This window comes from Cotesia typhae, unplaced genomic scaffold (assembly GCF_013202065.1).
Source record: "Cotesia typhae breed Kobodo isofemale line unplaced genomic scaffold, CoteBio_Ctyphae contig_26, whole genome shotgun sequence".
In the NCBI taxonomy this organism is placed as follows: Eukaryota; Metazoa; Arthropoda; class Insecta; order Hymenoptera; family Braconidae; genus Cotesia; species Cotesia typhae.
The window spans coordinates 4242412-4263627 of NW_027423732.1; the positions used below are offsets into that span (position 1 = coordinate 4242412).

Genomic DNA, 21216 nt, shown 5'->3' on the forward strand with positions numbered 1-21216 from the left:
GTTAATTAATTTGATTGATTAATTTTAGTTTCTTAAAAATTCTCCGGAGGAATTTAGAAAGAATTTATCCCTCAAGGTCGATTAAGTGACTTTCGGGTATAAGCCCCCAGGAAAATCACTCAATTCAAACTAGCGAATATCAAAATTCTGATTAATTAAATAATCGTCGATTAAACGATCCAATTGATAATTAAATAGGGGAATTAACCGAGTATTACGGAAACCGCGGTCCACTTCTTTCCCACAGTAATTGATAATTTGACGAATAAAACGATGATCTAACTCTCTAATTGAGGATGAAGTCCTAGTTGTAGTTGACTTTCTTCGTCTCGTCACTACTCCGGGGATCGGTCCTTCTCGATTTCCGTGGCACTAGGTCTGGGGGTCATACTACTTCTCCCTTTTCCACTGCACGGCTCACCTATATTAACCCGAAACTACCCCCTCTTATTCTCCCTTTAGGCCCGAAGATCGAGACGCGCCAGTGCTATGTCAAATAGTTATCGATATCCAGTGACATCAATTTAGGGTAATTTTACCCTGTTACGTTAAGTCCCTACAAATAATCGAGGAAAATCAATCATTTTTATAGCGGCATATTAAAAAAATACATTATAACAAAAAATTTTTACTATTCAAATATAAATGGACGCATACGTTTGATCAAATCTACGTCAATTATTACAATTTTACGTAAGCATCAGCAATTTTTTCTTCAAAACAAGAAGAGTTATAATGTTTGAGTGTAACGTTGAGATCTCGATGTCTATTTAATGTTTGAGCTAATAATAATTCGTTGTGAGTGATCATAATTGTCGTATTAAGAGTGCGAATTGATTTTAATCCTAAGGCCAAAGGTGGTTTCTTTTTATTACTACGTTCATAAAATTCACGCAATACTTTATTGATTGTATCTATCTTACAAGAAATTAAGAACGTATTTTGTACCACAGTATTTTGTTTTAACATTGCGGAAAAATTGAAATTTGTTGTGTTGTTGTATAACTTATCGCGATGTAATGCCATTTTCACAATTTGCGGGTACAGGCCATCAAATAGTTTACCCATTTTTAATATCTTGATTGACGTATTCCGGTGCTTGGTCTGAATAGATAAAGGAAGTTCTCTATCGATCATAGTTATATGTTTTACCTGTAATTGCATCACTTCGCTCGATCGCAAATTGGTTAATAAAGTCAAGACAACAGCAATTTGAGTGTCAACGATTCTTCTAGGTCGAAGTCCAGTACATTCAATAATGTTTGCTTCTGTCACATCTTTAACTATGTCAAGTAATAGTTTCATCGTACCGACAAATGTATCGTGATCACGATGAATAGAATTTGGGTGATTCTGTAGGTGAAGTCCTAGTTCACGACGTGTTTTGGTTAACGATGGTTGAAGTCGTCGTATTGTAGCGTAAATTCCGTTAACGTAATTGTTTGAGAGTTCCTTACTATCAGCTCCGGATTTCTTGATTTGCATTAATTGAGCGTTGATTGTTTCATCTGTGAGTGACAGAAAATTTATTCCAAGCTTTTGGAGTTTTTTAAGATGTGCATTGTGTGTTTTCAAAGTTGAACTATGATATTTTAATTCATCCAGAAATGGATGAGAACTGACATTGAATGTGTTACTATCATTTACAGTTGATGTTCGGCTGTTATTATCTGTGTAATCATTAATTTTTGACATTATTGAAGCTCATGTATACGTAAAGATTTATCGAACTAATAAATACTGTTAAGAAATCAAATTTTTTTCTATTACTCATAGCGATTACATGAACAAAATGCTGACTAACTTACAAGATGAAGTGGTGTCATGGGACAGCAGGTAGGAACAAAGTTCCTTCACATATTATACGCCACGTGCTTAGATAAGAAGTACTAATTATAAGGTAATAATTTCAAACGGCACCTCGGAATAACCGAGTGGTTAGTAAGTAAGAACATTTATGTATTTACTCATAATATAGGAATTAAGTAATCAACAAGACTACCACTGTAAACATTTTGTATGAAACAATTATCTTCTTTTCTAATATATTGGGTTAAAAGAGAATCATTATTAATTATTTTCCAAACTAAACATGGTTGTATTAAAATTAGAGAAGGTCAAGTGCATTTTAGATTAGACAAACTTCACTCGAGATGTGATTACGGCCCGCTGCTTACTTTCACAATTTAAGTCCCTGAGTCAATATCCATCGCCACGCTTCTAACTCACTATTACATTCGTATATTAAAAGAGACAGCAATAAAGTATCTATATCTTTACCGCTCAAGATATTCAGGTACACGGTAATAAAAGAAGGTAAACACATCTTTTGGTATCTTTAAAACAACAATTACATAACAAAGATTAACTATCGATCGTGACACCTTTTTACAACTGAGATAAAGGCCAATATAACAATATATAAAAATTCAAAGGATAATCTCATTCACTCACAACTTTCATACGGTTATATTTCGCGTTGTCTAGCTGATCCTCACGTCGCTGTAGTGCCCGCTGTCCACTAGACCCTCACGCTCCTCTATCTACTTCGCGCTGTCTATCGGACCCTCACGCTACTCTAACTTAGTTCACGCTGTCCCACGGACCCTCACGTCACTGTGTTGGACCCTCACGTTACAACACACGCTGTTCACACAGTTAGTAATTATCATTACTTATTTCCTAATTATCGTTCCTTAATTCCTAATTACAATTTTTATAATACAAAATTATAATTATTTAATACAACAGTTCTTCGTACTGTTACGTTCTCGCCAAAATTAAAAATTAATATGGGCTAAATATTCTCAGAAGTTTAAAAAGAGATATCATTGCTACCTATGAAACGGAAATCTCTATGATAAGAAATTGCCGTGGCTCGCGGGTAGTCTAAACATGCAATTCAGCATGAGACTCGGGCCTCGACGACGTTCTCGAGGTGCAACCTGAGACCAACAATGGCTGACAAAATGATTATTGTATAATTATGTAGCCTAATGAGCAGGCAGTCCATCGAGAATCTCCGTGCTCCCTCGAATTATACATTGGTTTTCATTGCTATAATAATAAATGTTATAGGTTTTAGTCAGAAACCAAGGACTATTTATTTAGCTAACCAGTTTGAATCCTTACTTTTATACGATATGATAATTATTCGATCAGCCTAGCTGTACGGCCCTCCTGGAATCTATCGATGTCCTAAAGAGGCCAACCTGGATTTTATATTTCTATAATAGTTTAAAAATTTCAATAAATGAAATTTTCAGAACGTAACAGTGTCTTAAATAAATCCTGTTTGTTATGTCCGAGAATTCATTAAATAAATCTTAATCCATTTATTTTAGTCCAAATTGATTTGATTCCGATATTTGAATAACCTTAATTATTGTCCAAATTATTTTTATTTAATCCAAACTATTTAATTTAATCCATTTTAAAATGTTAAAATTTTACTGATTATTATTTCCCTTGTAAATGTGAAATTATGACAAAATTTATTTCGTTGTAAGCCGAGAAATTTTATTTTATTTTAAAATTGAACTAATTCTTTAGTTTCGACCTTGAGTGTCCTCTACTCAGAGTTTGAACGCGGGAAGAGGGCCGACTCTCTCTCTCTCTCTCTCTCTCTCGGTCTTGCGTCTTTGTCGCACACCTTTTGATGGTTTCTTTTCGAACGAAATTTACAAATATTTCATTTTTTTCTTTTGACTAATTAATTTAATGAAACATTTTAACAATTATTATCTGATCCTAACTTTTAGTTATATTGTATTTTCACAATTCAAATTTATTCCAAATTATTTGTTGAGCGATTTCCTGATTTTATTTCTGCTGATTTTATTCAGACCTTTTTTTACTGAGAGATTTTAATGAATTAATTTCAATGTACATGAAATTTTGTCTTAAATAATTTTAATTCCGGTTTATTTAATTCCAATTTTTCTGGCTTAAGTCAGATCTTTAATTTCAAAATTAGTAACAATTTCTATTTAACTCACGACATGAGAATCTAAAATTAATAACCCGAAATATGTTCCGAGTATTATTAACCCGGATAGGCCTATGTGTCAAATAATTAACCTGACTAGGACAAATCATTTTTTCTAAACAAATTAATTAATAACTCAAAATAGGTCCTCGTATTATTAATTAATTGTTTTATAATTTTTCTAGTCTGAATTCTAAATTAAATTCTAATCCTTAAATACTAGCGGTTGTAACCGAATGCGAAATGGCGATGACCTTCAACCGACGTAAGGCCTGGTTGACGCCGCGAACCCGAGAAATTAATCAGTCATGATATTTGTACCTGGAGTTTATTTACCTTGTCTTAATTTTTTACTAGCAATCCCTCGTCGCTGCAACTCCTTGTAGAAATTTCTGAGTACACATATCTCCTCGGTGAGGTTCTTAATTTGGCGGCAAAATCCCAGGTCAACACGTCGCGTCCCGTTCTCCTCAGACATTACTTTCCTGTAACAGCAAGTTGGCATTAGAATTTTTTACGATATAAATCAAACTTAAGCGAGCTGACATATTGGCCTAGCAAGCATTAAATTTGTCAAGTTTTCATCACCTCGTTTCACTTTGAGCGAGCGAATCAAAAATAATTACCTGATTCGAACTTTTCACGAGGTGTTGGTTTCGACACTTCAGTTACAATGATTTTCCCAAATTTTGTTGGTTCGTTTTTTTCTTTACTCTGTTTTCCCCACTCTCTCTCTCTCTCTCGGCGCCGGCGCTTCCACCTTAGGGACTTACTAACTTACACCTACTGACGCGATTACTTCAGAGCACAGCGCTCTGGGGAAACGGTCGATAACCAGCTAGCACGGATTGGAGACCTTCTTTGGATAAAGAAGGCCCCGTGTATTCCGTTACAAAGCAGTTATATTTCTGTCAACTTAAAAGTTAACATTTCAAGAATAGCCGATAGATGGTATTTGTGACTTCTCCCGCTCAGGAAATCAAAGATTTCCACAAATCGGAAAGTTATTGGTCTTATCCCAATTTGCAAAAATCGAGTTTTCACTAGATCTCAACGTTTCAAGATCTCAGGAACCGTTCCTGACTACCCTCGCGACCATGTTTTTTTTTACCAAAAATGTATAACTAAAATTGGGAGTTCGGAGTTGTAAGCTCCAGGTTACATTAATTGATAAAGTTAGTAGACCAAATTAACGTTCTACTAATAATTTATTTGTATGAATTTATACAAGAATGTAGTTAAAATTTACTTATAAAAATATTAAATGCGAGGCAAATTAACAAAGTTATAAAGTAATTTAAACGGTAATAAGACGGTACGTCTTGAACAGAAATGCTAGATGCTATTACGGTGCTCTGTTAAGAGGAACGTTTTTTCTGATCAGAAGTTGAACTTGATGACAAGTTCCAAATTTTTCGTACTGCTAAGATCTTCTAGGGGTAAGGGGTGGAGTAAAAGATATACAAGACCCTTGATTGGTAATTTAGGAAAAGTGGGTGTACATGTAAGGACTCAAGCAAAAAGGAAAATATCGAGAGTGAGTTAGAGAGAGAGAAAGGACTTAGATAACTAGATGCCAATATGATGTACAGATGTACAAATGACTAATACTCCAAACCGAGGAAAAAACCAAAGCAATAAAACAATTAAAAACAGATGCGTTTTGGGAAAAAATATTTTACAATAGAAGGATTAGAAGACCTTGGACTACCCTCTGTACAGTCTGTCTGTTGCGCGCGCGCGTGTGTGTGTGTGTGAATGATGGTCGGTTGTGAGGGATTTTTACCTACTGAAAAAACTCCTCTTTCCTTCCCCGTCAATAGTACGGAGATGACTAGATCAGAACCGCGTTAGCATTACTTCAATCCAGCCCGTGTTTCGCATTAAGACGCCTACTCCTGGTTACTGGTCCCTTTCTGCGGTTTTTTCTTTTAGAAGGCGCTGCGCGTAGGCTGCGATAGCTGACCAGTTATCTTCTATTCTGAGCGTGCAGGCTATCAAGCTCTCAGGGGAGAGTGTGGTGCCTATAATTTATCCGGTGCTGCTTCTGTAGTACTTCCACCGTACACACAGCCCCATCTTAAGGAGGTAAGCGTTGAACTGTCCGTGTCCTGTCAATAGCTGTGTGAGAAAGAAGTCAGTGTTCCCGTGCTTCTGAGAAAACCAGACGCTGATATTCGGGATCAGACGCGTCGTCCATCTGCCCGTCTCTCCCGATATCTATCCGTCCTGCCACTTTTGCTGCGTTTTCGCCTGTATTCTCGTTCTTGCATCCTTCATGTTTTCGTCACTATTTTTAGCGTCATGGAGTTTTGCTCTTTCAAGCGCTAGTAGGTCAATGGGTGCGGCTCTCGCAATGACCAATATTATTAGTAATAATAATATCTCTACAGGTAATAATGACAATAGGAATAATGATAATAATAGTAAAAATATTGTGTCCATATTAATAGCAGACGTCTTGTTCTTCGTCAGCGTTATAGTACAGGTTGTAGCATTGAGACATCTGGTTGTCAACTTTGTGTATTATTCTTTGAATCAATTCTTCATGGTGGTGTAGCAGGTCCCAGAAAAATGAAAACCCAATATCTCCAAGATTAGTGTGAATTGAAGGCGTCTTCTCGTTATAGTAGAATAATTCCAGGAAATGTTTTTCAAAATATTTTAACATTGTATTTGTGTTTGGTGTTTCTCTGGTGTTGGGTAGTAGATTTTTTAGAATATATCTTGATATATTTTCTCCGACTGAATTAATGTATTCGGCGATAGGTAACTGTTCAATGTATTCAACCGAATAATTAACACTTTGGTGAACTGATTTAAGATTCGTTGCAGTTTTTCCAAGTAGAATAAAACGCGGATCTTGATGAGATAATATAATACACCGTTCTTGTTTAAACGTGGAAAAATCCATACATAGGTTTCCCACTGGTCTTCACACTGTACTGGACAGAACATGCGATGGAAATTATTGTTTTCTTCTTCGTAGAAATAGTTAGCAAATGATTCACTTGTGGAGCACAGTTTTTTTCATTCGTTCAGGTTTAATTGTATTATCTTTTTAGGATTAGTAGCGATTATTTATATTACAGGTTGAAATCTGTTTTCAATATATTTTAAACCGCACCACAGTTATTTTGTTTGTGACTTATTCAATGGAACTATTTTTGACAGATAAATAAATTGATTTATGTCCATTATGACAAACTTGTGATGTAGATATACTGATTACTGTCCACTATTAAGACAGGAATTTCTAATAAAGCGTCATAGAACTAATATTTTCTTATTTATATTCTTTCCATCTGGTTGGTGAGGAAGGGGTTTGACTAATCATTGAGCGAGTAGGTATTTTTTAATATGAGGAGAGGGGGGAGGGTAAATGTTAGAAGAGGGGAAAGGGTAGGGGGTATGAAAAATAATTTTCAACTTTTCTGAAACTTCTAGTATCACATTCAACTCTATATCATAATGGTATTTCAACCATATTATCTTAAACCACTGGTAGCTAAAAACTTAAAAGAGGTGTTGGTAAAACGTAGGCTCAGACCCGTTAAAAAAAAGATTTAAACTTAATAATGTTATAGACAAGTTTAGTGTGTCGAAAATGTGTATTCGAAAATCATTAAATGACTGTGACAAACGTGAAAAATGAACTCTTCATAGGGTTCATATTCACAACTGGAGATTTTCGGTTTTGATTGATGAAGATTCCGACTATTTCGAAAAATGTATAGAAATCCAACAAGTCTGTATACCTATAGAAGTGAAAAACAAATATAATGACGATATTTCTTGGAACATTAAAACTGATCCTCCGACTTTACGTAGCTTAGCATGCGGTTCTATTTTCCAACATATGCATAAATTACCAAAAAAGATTGATCTAGGACATCTCTATTTCTTGATGCAGTTCAGTCCTACTACAAAAATAATTATAATGCAAAAACTGGCCTGTCTCGATTTTGGGGTGGTGGACCATGCTATAACAGTGAAGGCTGTATGGGAAGACAAGTTTTGGGGATATGGAGTAGAATATTTTCCTTATTACCCACTAAACCTTCGCTATGGTGGGAAGAAAATAACAGTATTGGATGGATCTTAAGAAAATTATGTAAGAGAGGGATAAAGACCCTTTTGCCGTTTTAGTTTTAAGGATAACCTCGGTCCTGTCTTTGAGTTTTTAGTAAACAGCCAGTGTTCTTGTGACAGGGAAAACTGAACTTCCCATGGTCGTTATCGACCACTTTATTGACGCCACGATAAATGAGGGTTTTCCCTTACCGTTCGATTTTGACAAGTAGTTCAGACTTGTCACCGGGCGTGCAAATTGAAAGTCCCCACTGCTGTCCCCAAAAAACGAAGCGGGGTTGACAATAGGAAAGTTCGAGAACTCGGAGTCAAGGGTTATAAAAGATCCGACAAAAGAAACATCAAGGCTTTTTGAGCCAGGCCCTGGAACAAGTAACGCTTTTTTGAGCCAGCCTTTGGAACAAGTAACACCTTTTGAGCCAGGCTTTTGAGCCAGTGACGCTTTGAGACAGTGAGGCTTTTGGCACAACAGTGAGTCAGTGTAGTGCTGTGTAATAAATTCTGTCATCGAGATTCAGGACCATCAAGAAGGAAGTCAATCTACGATCCGGAATTGGGAACCCATTACTTGGAGCCGGAAAATTTATTGGAGACGAGAGAGAGAGACCAACCAGCCGCTGATTTCGCCCGTTTCCACCGGGACTTCACTTAACGTTTGGAGAGTTGTAAAAGTTAAGTCAGGTATTATTATTACAATTATTTCAGGCCAAGCTTGAATTTGAAAATTGAGAGGCCGAATTAACTGTAATAAAATTTGCCAATTAATGATCGCTATTGTCTCAGATGTCACTTTTAATTTAGTAGATTCTTTTATAAGTAAATTATTCATAAATGTCAATTAATTAGTTTGTTACAAGCCTTTTAGTTATGGGAAATTATTTAGTTAAAATTATTTGATTAAGTTGAAATAGTAGAAGCATTTGTGTAATTTAGATAGTCAAGGTCACTTTGGAATATATGCAGTTTGAATATTTAATGAGGCTTGTTAAATTTGTAGAATTTGAAATTTGAAATTTTGTAAAATTAATTCTAGGCCGTTGGGCTGAATTTAATTAATTTAGTAAATCTAGTAAATTAGTTTATTGAGAAAATAGTTAATGACTTTAATTGAATAATTTTGATTGATAAAATTTGGTAATGAATTAAATTAGTGAATTTGGTAATTGGTATTAAAGAAATGTTAAGCGTAAAATTCAAGGAATTTAGATAATTAGTAATTCGAAGAAATTTGAGTAATTAGAGAAAGTGTGTATTAAGTTAGCGTCCGGTGAACGATTTTTGTATGGAATTTAGTGAGTATTTAGAAACATTGTATAGACGCCCGAGTCGGGGGTACAACGGATTAAGTTAGGAAACCGCTGCGTAGACGCCCGAGTCGGGGGCGCAGTCGAGAATAGGTTTTAACTGGTATTCCGTCAGGTTGACGAGGTAAATTATGTTAATTGGTATTCCGTCAGGTTGACGAGGTAATTAGTTGGTATTTTATGGTATTCCGTCAGGTTGACGAGGAAATTAAGATATTGAGATATTCCGTCGGAGTGACGAGGTTGAATAAATTGGTTAATTAGTTATAGGAAAAATTGGCAAGGGCCAACGTAGGTGAGAGGTTCTCACAATTAAGTTAGTTTTAAGGAGATTGTTAAGTTTGTGGAGTTGGTTAATAAATCAGTTTAATTTTTATAAATAAATTTTCTCAGTTTTATTTACAGCCTTTCTCGGACTTCTCACGACCCTGTCTTTTCCCTCTCATGCTCCTCCGGTTTCTGGGACACCGTGTCTAAAATCCCAGTGGCGCCCTTTCTAAAGAGGAAAGGGATAGCTAACGGAACCTGGGCAAAACCCCTTGGTTACACGTTAGTTTAACCAAATTTGAAGAATTCATTCAACAAAATTTGAAAAAAAAGTTTCAACGATAGTTTAACCAAAATTTAAGTAATTTATTTAACCAAGTTTAGGAATTAATTTAACCGAATATTAAGAAGTAATGAACAAAGTGTTTAAGAACAAAATTTGGTAAACTAATTAGAATAGAGTCCGAATAAAATTAAGAAAACATTGAAGAACAAGTCAGAAATAAAATGCTCAATATTTAATTAATAATACCAGAAATTATTTCGGATTATTAATTAAACACGTAGGCAGAGTCTGGATTAATTTTACTAGGAATTATTTCAGTTTGTTAATTCATGATTTTGGTGTCACGTGGAAATTTGATCTCTGGTATTTGAATTTAAGTAAAATCAGTTAATTTTGTGTCAATTAAAATCATTGAAATAATTCCAGTAAAATATTTTAGTAAAATCATCAGAAGTAAAAATTAGTTAAAATCAATATAAATAGAATTGGAACGAATTTTGATTGTGTAAAATAAATAGAAGTAAAATTAGAATCAGAATAGAATTGTTCAAATAATTGTTCAAATCATTTAGTTAAAAGTAGAAAATAAATCAGTTGTAAATTACATTTAAAGAAAAATTCGACAAAAGTTTGGGAGAGGATCCGTCATCTTGTCTCGAGCTAAAACGGTGAGTGAAGGACACACAAGGTCGAGACTAAAAATCTCAAGGCGTTAGAAAGTGAATTTAATCTCCAAACTTAAAATAAAATAGATTTGAAGTTTCAAGTAACACAAAGGAATTAAAATAAAGTAATTTTGTAAAAAAAAAATATACTCAGTTATTCAAAGACAAATAAAATAATTTAGTTAAAATTATATAAAATAAAATCAATTGTCAATTTCTTAATTCGAAGATTAAAATTAAATAAATTAATTAGTTAACTCTGACTAAATGATTTGGGCAAAACGAAAATGATTTGAGTAAAATAAATTTACAAATTTCGGCAAAATTAAATTCGGATAGAGCAATTAATAAAATAAAACTGAATCAACTTTAATTATAAAATGAAGTAAAATCATGTTATAAAATTTGCAAAAGTAAAATAAATTTGTGAAATACTCGGGCGTAACGAATATTTTGTAAGCAGATTATTAAAACCTCTGTCGTCAGATTTTAATCTATTGATACTAGATACAAAGACCTCTTAGTATTAAATATTAATAATTTAGTTAAGAAATTAGTTAAGAATTTTAATAGGAAATTAACTTGAAAGGAATTTGGATTAGGAATGAATAGAAAATTGATTCAAGTCAAAAATTTAGTAATTGAAATTTAATTTGGATTAAGAAAATTTATTAATCAAATTTAATTTGAAAAATAAAAGTAAATAATAGTCTTAGAAAATAATCAACAAAGTATGGAATTTTAATTAGTGTGTTTGAATGATAATAATTACATTGTGGGTGCGTGTGGAAAACTATGGAATTATAGAAATATGGAAAATTATGAAAACATGGAATATGGTAGAAAATAATTAAAAACCGCGGTATGGTCGCTCCATAAGAGAGTATCGTCGGGACTAGGAATTATGATAGGAAACCGTCGTCCAAACGAGAATAGGACTTAGTATTAAGTGTTAATTAATTGTAAGGGGAATATCATTATCATGGGGTTGGTTAAATAAAATTTCTTATGAAATGAAATACTTTTATAATTTCTGTTTCCTTCCTAGCAGTCTCTCACGACCCTGCAGAACTTACTCCATGCTCTAGTCCAGTTTCTGGATACTGTGTCTAAAAATCCAGTGGCGCCCTAACTAAATTAAGGGGTGACCAAAGAGAACAAGTAGTCTTTGTCAATAGAATCTCTTCCGTTTCAATGACATGGAGGAGTCTCCACCATCGCTAAACGGGGTACTATTATCGGTTATGAGCGACGTCCACAAACAACTGGGACCAGTACAGCAGCCTAAATAGAAGATTCCTGTCATATCAATCGACGAAGATATCCCCCTTATTGTTTTGGGTGCAGTGTTGGAGTCATCGGCTCATGCGTGTCATCCTACCTACACCTACTATCCTATCATCATCACTATACCATAAGAATACAATTATACTAATCATTAATCAGTTTGTTATAATAAACCATCAGGTATAGATGCGATGTAACAGCTCCTTGTAACTACTCATTCACCTAAATCAGTATTCCACTCAAGATCCCAACAGGTTACGGGCCGAGGCACCTGGTTTGGGTAATGAGGTAGACAACCCGTGTAAAAAAAAATTGTCATAAAGTTGTCATAAGCTTATGATCCTAAACGTGACACAATTTAGGACACTTTTATGACAACTTTATGACACGAAGCCGAAATAAAATTTGGATTTTCGAAAAATATTGTCGCACTTACTCAAAAAAAAAAATATGTTGTAAAAAGTACGTTTATGACAATTTTAGGAAATTTTAATGAAAATTTTAGGATGCCTTTATGAATTTTATGATACTTTTATGAGAATTCTAGGACATTTTTATGAATTTCACGATACTTTTATAACAACTTTAGGACAATTTTATGAGACTTTTATGACTACTTTAGGACAATTTTATAAGACTTTGATGACAACTTTAGAACAATTTTATGAGACTTTTATGACAACTTTACGACTACTTTATGAGACTTTTATGACAACTTCAGTACTACTTTATAACAACTTTAGGACAATTTTATGACACTGTCTTGATAATTCTAGAAAACTTATAAATATTAGGATAATTTTATGACAATTGTATGACTACTTTATGATAATTTTATGACTACTTTATAACAATTTTATGACTACTTCATAATAACTATAGGACAATTCTCTGACAATTTTATGACTACGCTTTGACAATTTTATGACTCTCATGCCGATTTTAGGAAACTTTTATAGATATTAGGATAATTTAATGACAATCTCATGACTACTTTATGACACTTTTATGACAACTATAGGACAATTTGATGACTCTTTCATGACAATTTTAGGAAGCTTCTATGAATATTAAGATAATTTTATGACTGCATTATGACAATTTTATGACTACTTTATGACATTTTTATGACAACTTTAGGACAATTTTATGACACTGTCTTGATAATAGTCATAAAATTGTCCTAGCGTTGTCATAAATTTGTCATAAAGTAGTCCTAAAGTTGTCATAAAAGTGTCATAAAATTGTCCTCTCGTGGTCATAAAAGTGTCAAAGTGTAATTATAAAATTGTCAGAGAATTGTCCTGTAGTTGTCCTATGAGTGTCATAAAAATGTCATAAAATTGTCTTAGAATTGTCCTATGGTTATTATGAAGTAGTCATAAAATTGTTATAATGTAGTCATAAAATTGTCATAAAGTACTCATACAATTGTCATAAAATTATCCTAATGTTTATAAGTTCCCGAGAATTATCAAGACAGTTGTAACAGTTTTACCTGTTCAGATTGGCCCCTAATCAATTTTATAAATAAATAAACAAAACTAACAACCAATGTAATTATCAGGACGCCACCAGGATTTTTAATCACGATTCCTGGAACCGGTCCAGAGCTGAGAAAACTTAATCTTAGGGTAGAGAGAGTGGAGGAAGGTGCTATTGAATGATAAATAATTAATTAACAAGATTGATCAATATTTATTAACAATAAAAGAAAAGAAAACTTAACAACGTTAACTTACAATTAGTTAACAAAATGCATTCACTCACCCACTAACCACACTTAACAATATCTTAATCTCGACGAGCCCCTCCCGGCGTCTACCCGTCGATTTCTAACTTATTCTTGACGGGCCCCTCCCGGCGTCTACCCGATTTCTAAACCTACAATCCCCCGCACAGAGATGAATTATATACTGGGCTCGTTGACTCGGCTCACAGGAGTAACAGCCCAGCGACGAAACATAGACCTAGATACTCTGCAACTCACACATAACCCACACTTATCTCACGCTCACACTACTAACTGACTTTACTTTATAAATTTTATTTTAATAAAATCGAATGTAATTAATTTCAATTAAATATTTCAAATTAAATTATTCAATCATTAGTAAATTAATAAAACGACAACCTTCAACTTACAATCAATTTCTAACTAACTATTTCAGTTCTCAATTTCCAATAGTTAATTTCAATTCTATTAAAATATTAAAATAGCTTAAAATTCCTAAGTCATTATTTCGAACGAGAGACTTAATACCTTGAATTACTTTTGTTAAATAAATTAATCACAATATAAATCTTACAATCACTTCAAAATTATTAACACAAGTTTAATTAACTAATTCTCACTAAGTTTTTACTGAGACGATTTTTACTCAAAGACTGATTTCTTGGACTTAACGTCCACGCCCATAATTATCAAGTTTCAGTAATTTTAATTTAACTACTTCACGGACTTAATCCCCAAAATTACTAAATTTACACTTGACGAAATAATTTTATAATATAATATTCTCAATAAAAAATTCCTAATATAATATACTTAATAATTTTCCAATCTATATTATCCTCAATAATTAACTCTTAATATAAAATTCTTAATAATTTTCTTAATATAAAATTCTTAATAATTTTCTTAATATAAAATATTCTTAATAATTAATTCTTAATAAAATATTATTAATAGTGTTCTTCTAGTATTATCAATTATGAAAAATTTGACACAATTCGAAATATTCAAATTTCAATTGCTAGAATATTCGCTAGCTGTTTTGCTTGACCTTGGGTATTGGAATTTACTGCGACACAAAAATTGACGCTTGACCAAAATTCCACGAATAAAAATTTGTCGATTTTTTTCAATGACAAAAATCAATCAATATTACTAAGTTAATCATTATAAAAATTACAACAGTTAAATTAACGAAATTTTCGGATGTTAATTAATTAATTGAAAATTATTAGTTATTAAATTTTCCCGCAAGGTCGATTGAGAGATTTTCGGGTATAAACCCCCATGAAAATCACTAAATCCACAACTAGCAAATGTTCCACAATTAATTTATTAATAATCGTCGATTAAACGATCTATAATAATTAAATAGGAGAAGTAACTGGGTATTCGGTAAACCGCGGTCCACTTCTTTCCCACAGAGTAATAATCGATACCTTGACGAACAAAACGATGATCTAACTCACTCGTTGAGGATGAAGTCCTAGTTGTAGTTGGCTTCCTTCGTCTCGTCACTACTCCGGGGATCGGTCCTTCTTGATTACCGTGGACTCAGTCTGGCGGTCACACTACTTCTCCCTTTTCCACTGCACGGCTCACCTATTTTAACCCAAACTCACCCCCTCCTATTCTCCCTTTAGGCCCGAAGATCGAGACGCGCCAGTGCTATGTCGAATAATTATAGATATCCGGTGACTTATCGATTAAGGGTAATTTTACCCTGTTACACAGTGTCATAAAATTGTCGTAAAATTGTCATAAAAATGTCATAAAGTAGTCATAAAATTGTCATAATGCAGTCATAAAATTATCTTAATATTCATAGAAGCTTCCTAAAATTGTCATAAAAGAGTCATCAAATTGTCCTATAGTGGTCATAAAAGTGTCATAATGTAGTCCTAAAGTTGTCATAAAATTGTCCTATAGTCATCATAAAATTGCCATAAAGTAGTCATGAAATTGTCATCAAATTATGCTAATATCCATAAAAGTTTCCTAAAATTGTCATGAGAGTCATGAAATTGTTATAAAGTAGTCATAAAATTGTCATAAAGTAGTCATACAATTGTCATAAAATTATCCTTATATTTATAATTTTTCTAGAATTATCAAGACAGTGTCATAAAATTGTCCTAAAGTTGTCATAAAGTAGTCCTGAAGTTGTCATAAAAGTCTCATAAAGTAGTCGTAAAGTTGTCATAAAAGTCTCATAAAATTGTCCTGAAGTTGTCATAAAATTGTCATAGTATTGTCCTATAGTTGTCATAAAATTGTCATAATGCAGTCATAACATTTTCTTAATATCCATAAAAGTTTTCTAAAATTGTCATAAAAGAGTCATCAAATTGTCCTATAATTGTCATAGAAGTGTCATAAAGTAGTCCGAAAGTTGTCATAAAAGTCTCATAAAATTGTTCTAAAGTTGTCATAAAAATCTTATAAAATCGTCCTAAAGTTGTCATAAAAGTCTCATAAAATTGTCCTAAAGTTGTTATAAAAGTATCGGGAAATTCATAAAAATGTCCTAGAATTCTTATAAATGTATCATAAAATTCATAAAGGCGTTCTAAAATTTTCATTAAAGTTTCCTAAAATTGTCATAAACGTACTTTTTACAACATATTTTTTTTTGAGTAAGTGCGACAATATTTTTCGAAAATCCAAATTTTATTTCGGCTTGGTGTCATAAAGTTGTCCTAAATTGTGTCACGTTTAGGATCATAAGCTTATGACTCTTTTATGACAACTTTATGACAATTTTTTTCTACACGGGAAGTAAAACTAAGGTTTCAAGTTAACATAAAGTTTTTTTAGTTAACTTGGAAAAATTACAGTGCGTAAGGTTAAAGTAGAGTGAAACACGGTAAAGTGCATAAGGTTAAAGTAAAGTAAAGTAAAGCACGGTAAAGTGCATGAAGTAGAAGTAAAGTAAAGTCAAAGTGAAATAAAGTCCAAGTAAAGTTGAAGTCAAGTTCCAGCACAGCATAAGTTGCAGTGAAGTTCCAGTGTTGTAGTCAAGTTCCAGTAATACAATTAAGATAAATCAAGTTCAGTTTAATCGAAGTCTAGAATTAAGTAAAGTCAAGTAACAATAAAATACAATGTAAATTAGCGAAGAAGTAGAGCTGATGGACAAAGATTCTTCGTCTAACGATGATAACTGCAGGCCGGACTAGATCGGAACCGTGGAGATAAAAACCAGGATCGGGATCCCCGTGACAAAAAGAAGGAAAAGCAGAGTCCAGTTTTTCATCAACTCTCATCAGGATTATAAGGACAAGCCTCCAGTTAAAATTGAGCCAAAGTAAACATCTATCACAGATTTGAAGCCCTGTAAGTCATCAATCTATTACTACTTCGGAATTTCAATAATACTATTAAAGATAAGGCATGACATCAGGCCAGAATACTTCGGAGGATCATCTACAATTATCAGTGATGACCATTATGCAGCGGTTCGGGAGAGGTCTCGGCAGTAGCAACGTCACTCCACTTACACATTTACTCACCAATAATTTTAATCCTAATTAATGAACATTTTAGGCCCTTCGGGTATTATCCATGTTACCTCTATAATAGGGTGATTCATTTCCGCAAAAAAAATTTTTTTTTTCGGTGCTCATGAAAAATATTAATCTATATATAGAAAAAAAAAATTCCTACCAAGTTTGAGCTCTTAATATTAATTTTAAGTACTTACAATAAAAATTTAAAGTTTTACTATTTAAAATGCATGTAAAAAAATCTTTTTTTTTTTCAAATTTCTAATGCTTAGCCGGCTATCACAATATTGCAAATCAGTTTGATGGACCTTGTGGGGAATTTCACGCTCTTCAAAAAAGCCTCAAAGTTTTTTTGTGTAACTCGCACTGGTTCACCGGTAGGAGTCGTCAAAGTACAATTTTTGAAAAAAATATAATTTCTTTCAATTTTTCGAGCAAATCACCAATGGTAGGAAGAAAAAAAGACTGAGTCATAAAAAAAAAGTTATTCAATCAATATTTAATGAATTTACAGCCATTTTTATACCGAAAAACGTAAGAAATTGATAAATACTAACTCATAATGTTATGTAGATTCATTTTTTCTATTTATTACCATTATATTTCCCTACACTAAGAACTTTTTTAAAATTAGTATGATTTTTTACTCATAATGAATACAAAAACAACACATGAATTCATAAAAAAAACAACAAAAATTTTATCAAAATGTACAGTTATCATAATGTCAAATTAAACTTATCAAAAATCGTGATAGATTTTTGAGTCACAAAATCACTTATACTTTTAGACGACATTATTTCAAGCTTTTTCCTGTCTAAAGTAAATCGAGAATATTTACTATTGCTCGATTTTTTGTTTTTAATAGAATCAACTATTTTTAATTTTTCTTCTCGGGATAATTTTTTATCAAAAAGCGCCAAGCTTGTAAGATTCTCGTTTAAGTACCACAAATGCTTGGAAAGTTTCTCTAAAGCAGCTTCTGCAACTTTTGGGTGATCTTTTTTATACTCTAATAAATTTTAAAATAGTTTTAACTCATGATACGGAGCTTCAATAGCACTTGTTGCTATGAAGCATGCTTCAACATGAAAAAAAACAATAAATAAGCCAACTTCTTGTAAAGCTAATAATTCTGAAGGGTTGACGTGAAATTGTTTTCTGAACATATAAATTTTTAAACTATAGATAGCTTTTGATAGCCAACGAGCATGGTGCATAGCACCAGGAGCTCTAAATTTTACACTTTTGTTTGGTACACCTCCTAAAAAAATGTAGCTCAACGTCAAAAGTTCATAATAGTCATCTCTTGAAGTTCGATTCTGTAAAAATGAAATGTAGTTAATATTAAAATATGAAAATTGTTTACTCAGTGAAAGAAACAAAGCACAACTCAGCAATAATTATTTCCATTAGTAAAAAACTGTACAATATTTTTACCTGTAGATGATCTTCGATAAAGGGTAGTAGAGTACTTTTTTTTTCATCCAGAATATCTTTAATTATAACATCTTCTGTACCGATGTCATATTTTAACTTGTCTATTTTTTCCCAATTACTTTTAAATCTGATAAAAATCGTTACATTAGGACTATTAGTACTTAGGCCACGCTACTGCTGCTACATTTTTCAACATTATTTCAAAAATATGGTGCCTGCAAGCCAAATACAATAACTCTTTATTTAATTTTTCTTCTAATAGAATACACGCACCGCTTTTATCACCTTGAACAAAGAGTCAAAATTATTAAATAATTGAAATCATAAATTACTCGTAAAAATTAAATTAGCAAATGAAAATTAATAAATTTTTTGTTCCTTCAATTTTTACAAGTAGTATATATATAAATTGAATTAAAGTTAAAATTTACCAGTATTTACACTAGTAGTGTCAAAGCACATCCCTACTATACTGTCAGTAACATTCCACTCATTTAACGTTTCAAAAATAACTTCAGCTTCATTAGCTCCAGTAGATTCATCTAAAGCAGGTACACCGAGTAATTGTTCCACATCCATCCCGGAAACAACAATAGGAAGTCTTTCGACTTTTTTCATTGGCTGATTTGAAAGTTCCGGAAGTAACTTACCGTCCCAGTGTACGATAAAATTTTGTGCAGTTTCCTGTATCCCGTCTTTCAAATTCCCAGCAACTGTTTTTCTGAATTTTAATCGAACATTGCGAATAGTCGTGTAACTGATATTATAATTGTCAATATCTAATCCAAGACTAGTAATGACAGCAGAAATAATATGCATTGCACTCCGATTACTGGTTTTAGTGCGATCCAGTACTGCTACTAGAACTTCAGTCATAACATCAATCTTACGTTTCCTTTTAGCTTGTGGAAACTCATCTTCGTAATCTGACAAACGTCATTTTTCAGATTGATTTGGTGATTGGCTTTTTCCTTCATTAGACATTGAGAACTGCGATAATTTTTGACTCAGATCAACAAAAAGATTAATGCATATTAGTTATAAAATAGAAGATTACGATCTCTTAAGAAATAATTATTTCACATTATTTTATAAAATAATCGTTCCATAAGTCTTTTCAATTGTAATAGTGAGTAAAGATAATTTTGAAAATAATAATCTGTTAAAAAAGAGATGTGTTGATACGCAATTGTAATGAACAAAAATAAAATTTTAAACTTTTTCAATATTCTAAGGATACGACGACAGAATTTACTAAGAATCACAAAAATGAATGCCAAAAAGTGTGAAATTTAACATGACAGGATAAATTCATTATTATCAATGCAGAAATCACAAGTCAACCATCAGTGGGAATAGAATTTTATACTTACTAAATTCAATGTTGTTATATTCATCTTGTATTTCATCCTGTATATCTTGCAAAACTGATTGATCAGAAAGTACTATTGCATTTTCGTTTAACTTAGATATTAATGGTAAACATTTATTGCCAACATTTTGTCGGCATTCTTCTAAAAATAATTGTAAATCACTCGGAAGATTCTCAACTTCACTATTATCAGCAATATCGAATAATTTATTCAATTGATTAACGAAATTTTCCACATTGTGTTTTTGATTGTCTGAGAGATTTTTAAAAGATTTTCGTTTCTTAATGTCTTTGTAATCGTCATAAAACTTTTCAAATTTTCGAATATTATTTCGTTTCAGTGTCGTAGGAATTCCAATTTTATCCCACATAGCCTCTAGTTCATCGATAGCTTCGGTAGCACTGGTACGTATTGTCAAATTTAACGTCAAATGCTTATACATAAATAAATTAATAAGGTCACGATAAGTAGGTAATTTATAACAATTGAATTCTTTAATTTGAAAGCCAACTAAATGTTATATGTCCTATTACCAATTACTTCAGTCATAATGAACAATAGTTAGAAAGTTAATGAACCATAATCAAATATATACTGAAGAATATCAAGAAATAATTTAAATACGATTTATACCATTAAACACAAGTGACGGCGAAAAATTGATATTAAAATAGTAATTTGAATATAGTTTATTAAAAAATTGGCTTATTCTGTCTTAGTATCAGCGATAATTGATTCTCGGATTAATCACTTAATACAACAAACGATGAGAAAATTATTTTGAGGTTAGGTACGCCATAAAGGGTCAAATTTGTCAACAAAGACAATAGAGACGGTAATATCATGCTAATTAACTAGAGCTATGATAGAATATGCGATCTTGGGACTACTTGCTGCAGTTCTTCAAAGAATGATTTTTACTTATACAAAGTTGGCGTTAATAAAGTTGACAATGAAAAAAATTAAATTTTTTGCTAATTTAGGAATTTTGTCACAAAAAATTAAATAATCTTCATTTTTATTTTTTTGGTAAACGACAGAAATGTTGAAAAATTGCAAGATCTATGTTATAATTTTATTCTTGTAGTTTTTTTATTAATTTGTATGTTGTTTTAATATTTATTATGAGTGAGAAATCATAATAATTTACAAAAAATTTTTAGTGTAGGGAAATATAATGGTAATAAATAGAAAAAATGAATCTACATAACATTATGAGTTAGTATTTATCAATTTCTTATGTTTTCCGGTATAAAAATGGCTGTTAATTCAT

General features: G+C 32.2%; 3 protein-coding genes and 1 long non-coding RNA gene across 5 annotated transcripts in view; all 4 read right to left on the bottom strand.

Annotated features, from left to right (window-relative positions):
• The window catches only part of LOC141525302 (uncharacterized), a 59859-nt gene extending 49942 nt beyond the window's left edge, over positions 1-9917 (bottom strand). For both annotated transcript variants that reach the window (XR_012478835.1, XM_074239731.1), the window contains exon 1: positions 4325-9917. The gene's annotated coding sequence lies outside the window, so the exon portion shown is untranslated. The remainder of the gene's footprint in view (positions 1-4324) is intronic.
• Positions 620-1974, bottom strand: LOC141525233 (uncharacterized). Its single transcript, XM_074239625.1, has one exon. The coding sequence runs from the start codon at positions 1693-1695 to the stop codon at positions 682-684; it is 1014 nt and encodes a 337-aa protein (XP_074095726.1). The 5' UTR covers positions 1696-1974; the 3' UTR covers positions 620-681.
• Positions 9918-15807: 5890 nt separating the features above from the next.
• LOC141525417 (uncharacterized) lies at positions 15808-17185 on the bottom strand. Its single transcript, XR_012478848.1, has 2 exons — positions 17137-17185; positions 15808-16958 (listed from the first exon to the last, which is right to left on the bottom strand). It is a non-coding gene; the product is annotated as an uncharacterized LOC141525417 (long non-coding RNA).
• Positions 17186-17244: 59 nt separating this feature from the next.
• On the bottom strand, positions 17245-20909 carry LOC141525415 (uncharacterized). Its single transcript, XM_074239911.1, has 3 exons — positions 19002-20909; positions 18571-18855; positions 17245-18452 (listed from the first exon to the last, which is right to left on the bottom strand). Exons 1-2 carry the CDS (start codon positions 19444-19446, stop codon positions 18725-18727), a joined length of 576 nt encoding a protein of 191 aa, XP_074096012.1. The 5' UTR covers positions 19447-20909; the 3' UTR covers positions 17245-18452; positions 18571-18724.
• Between the last annotated feature and the right edge of the window lie 307 nt (positions 20910-21216).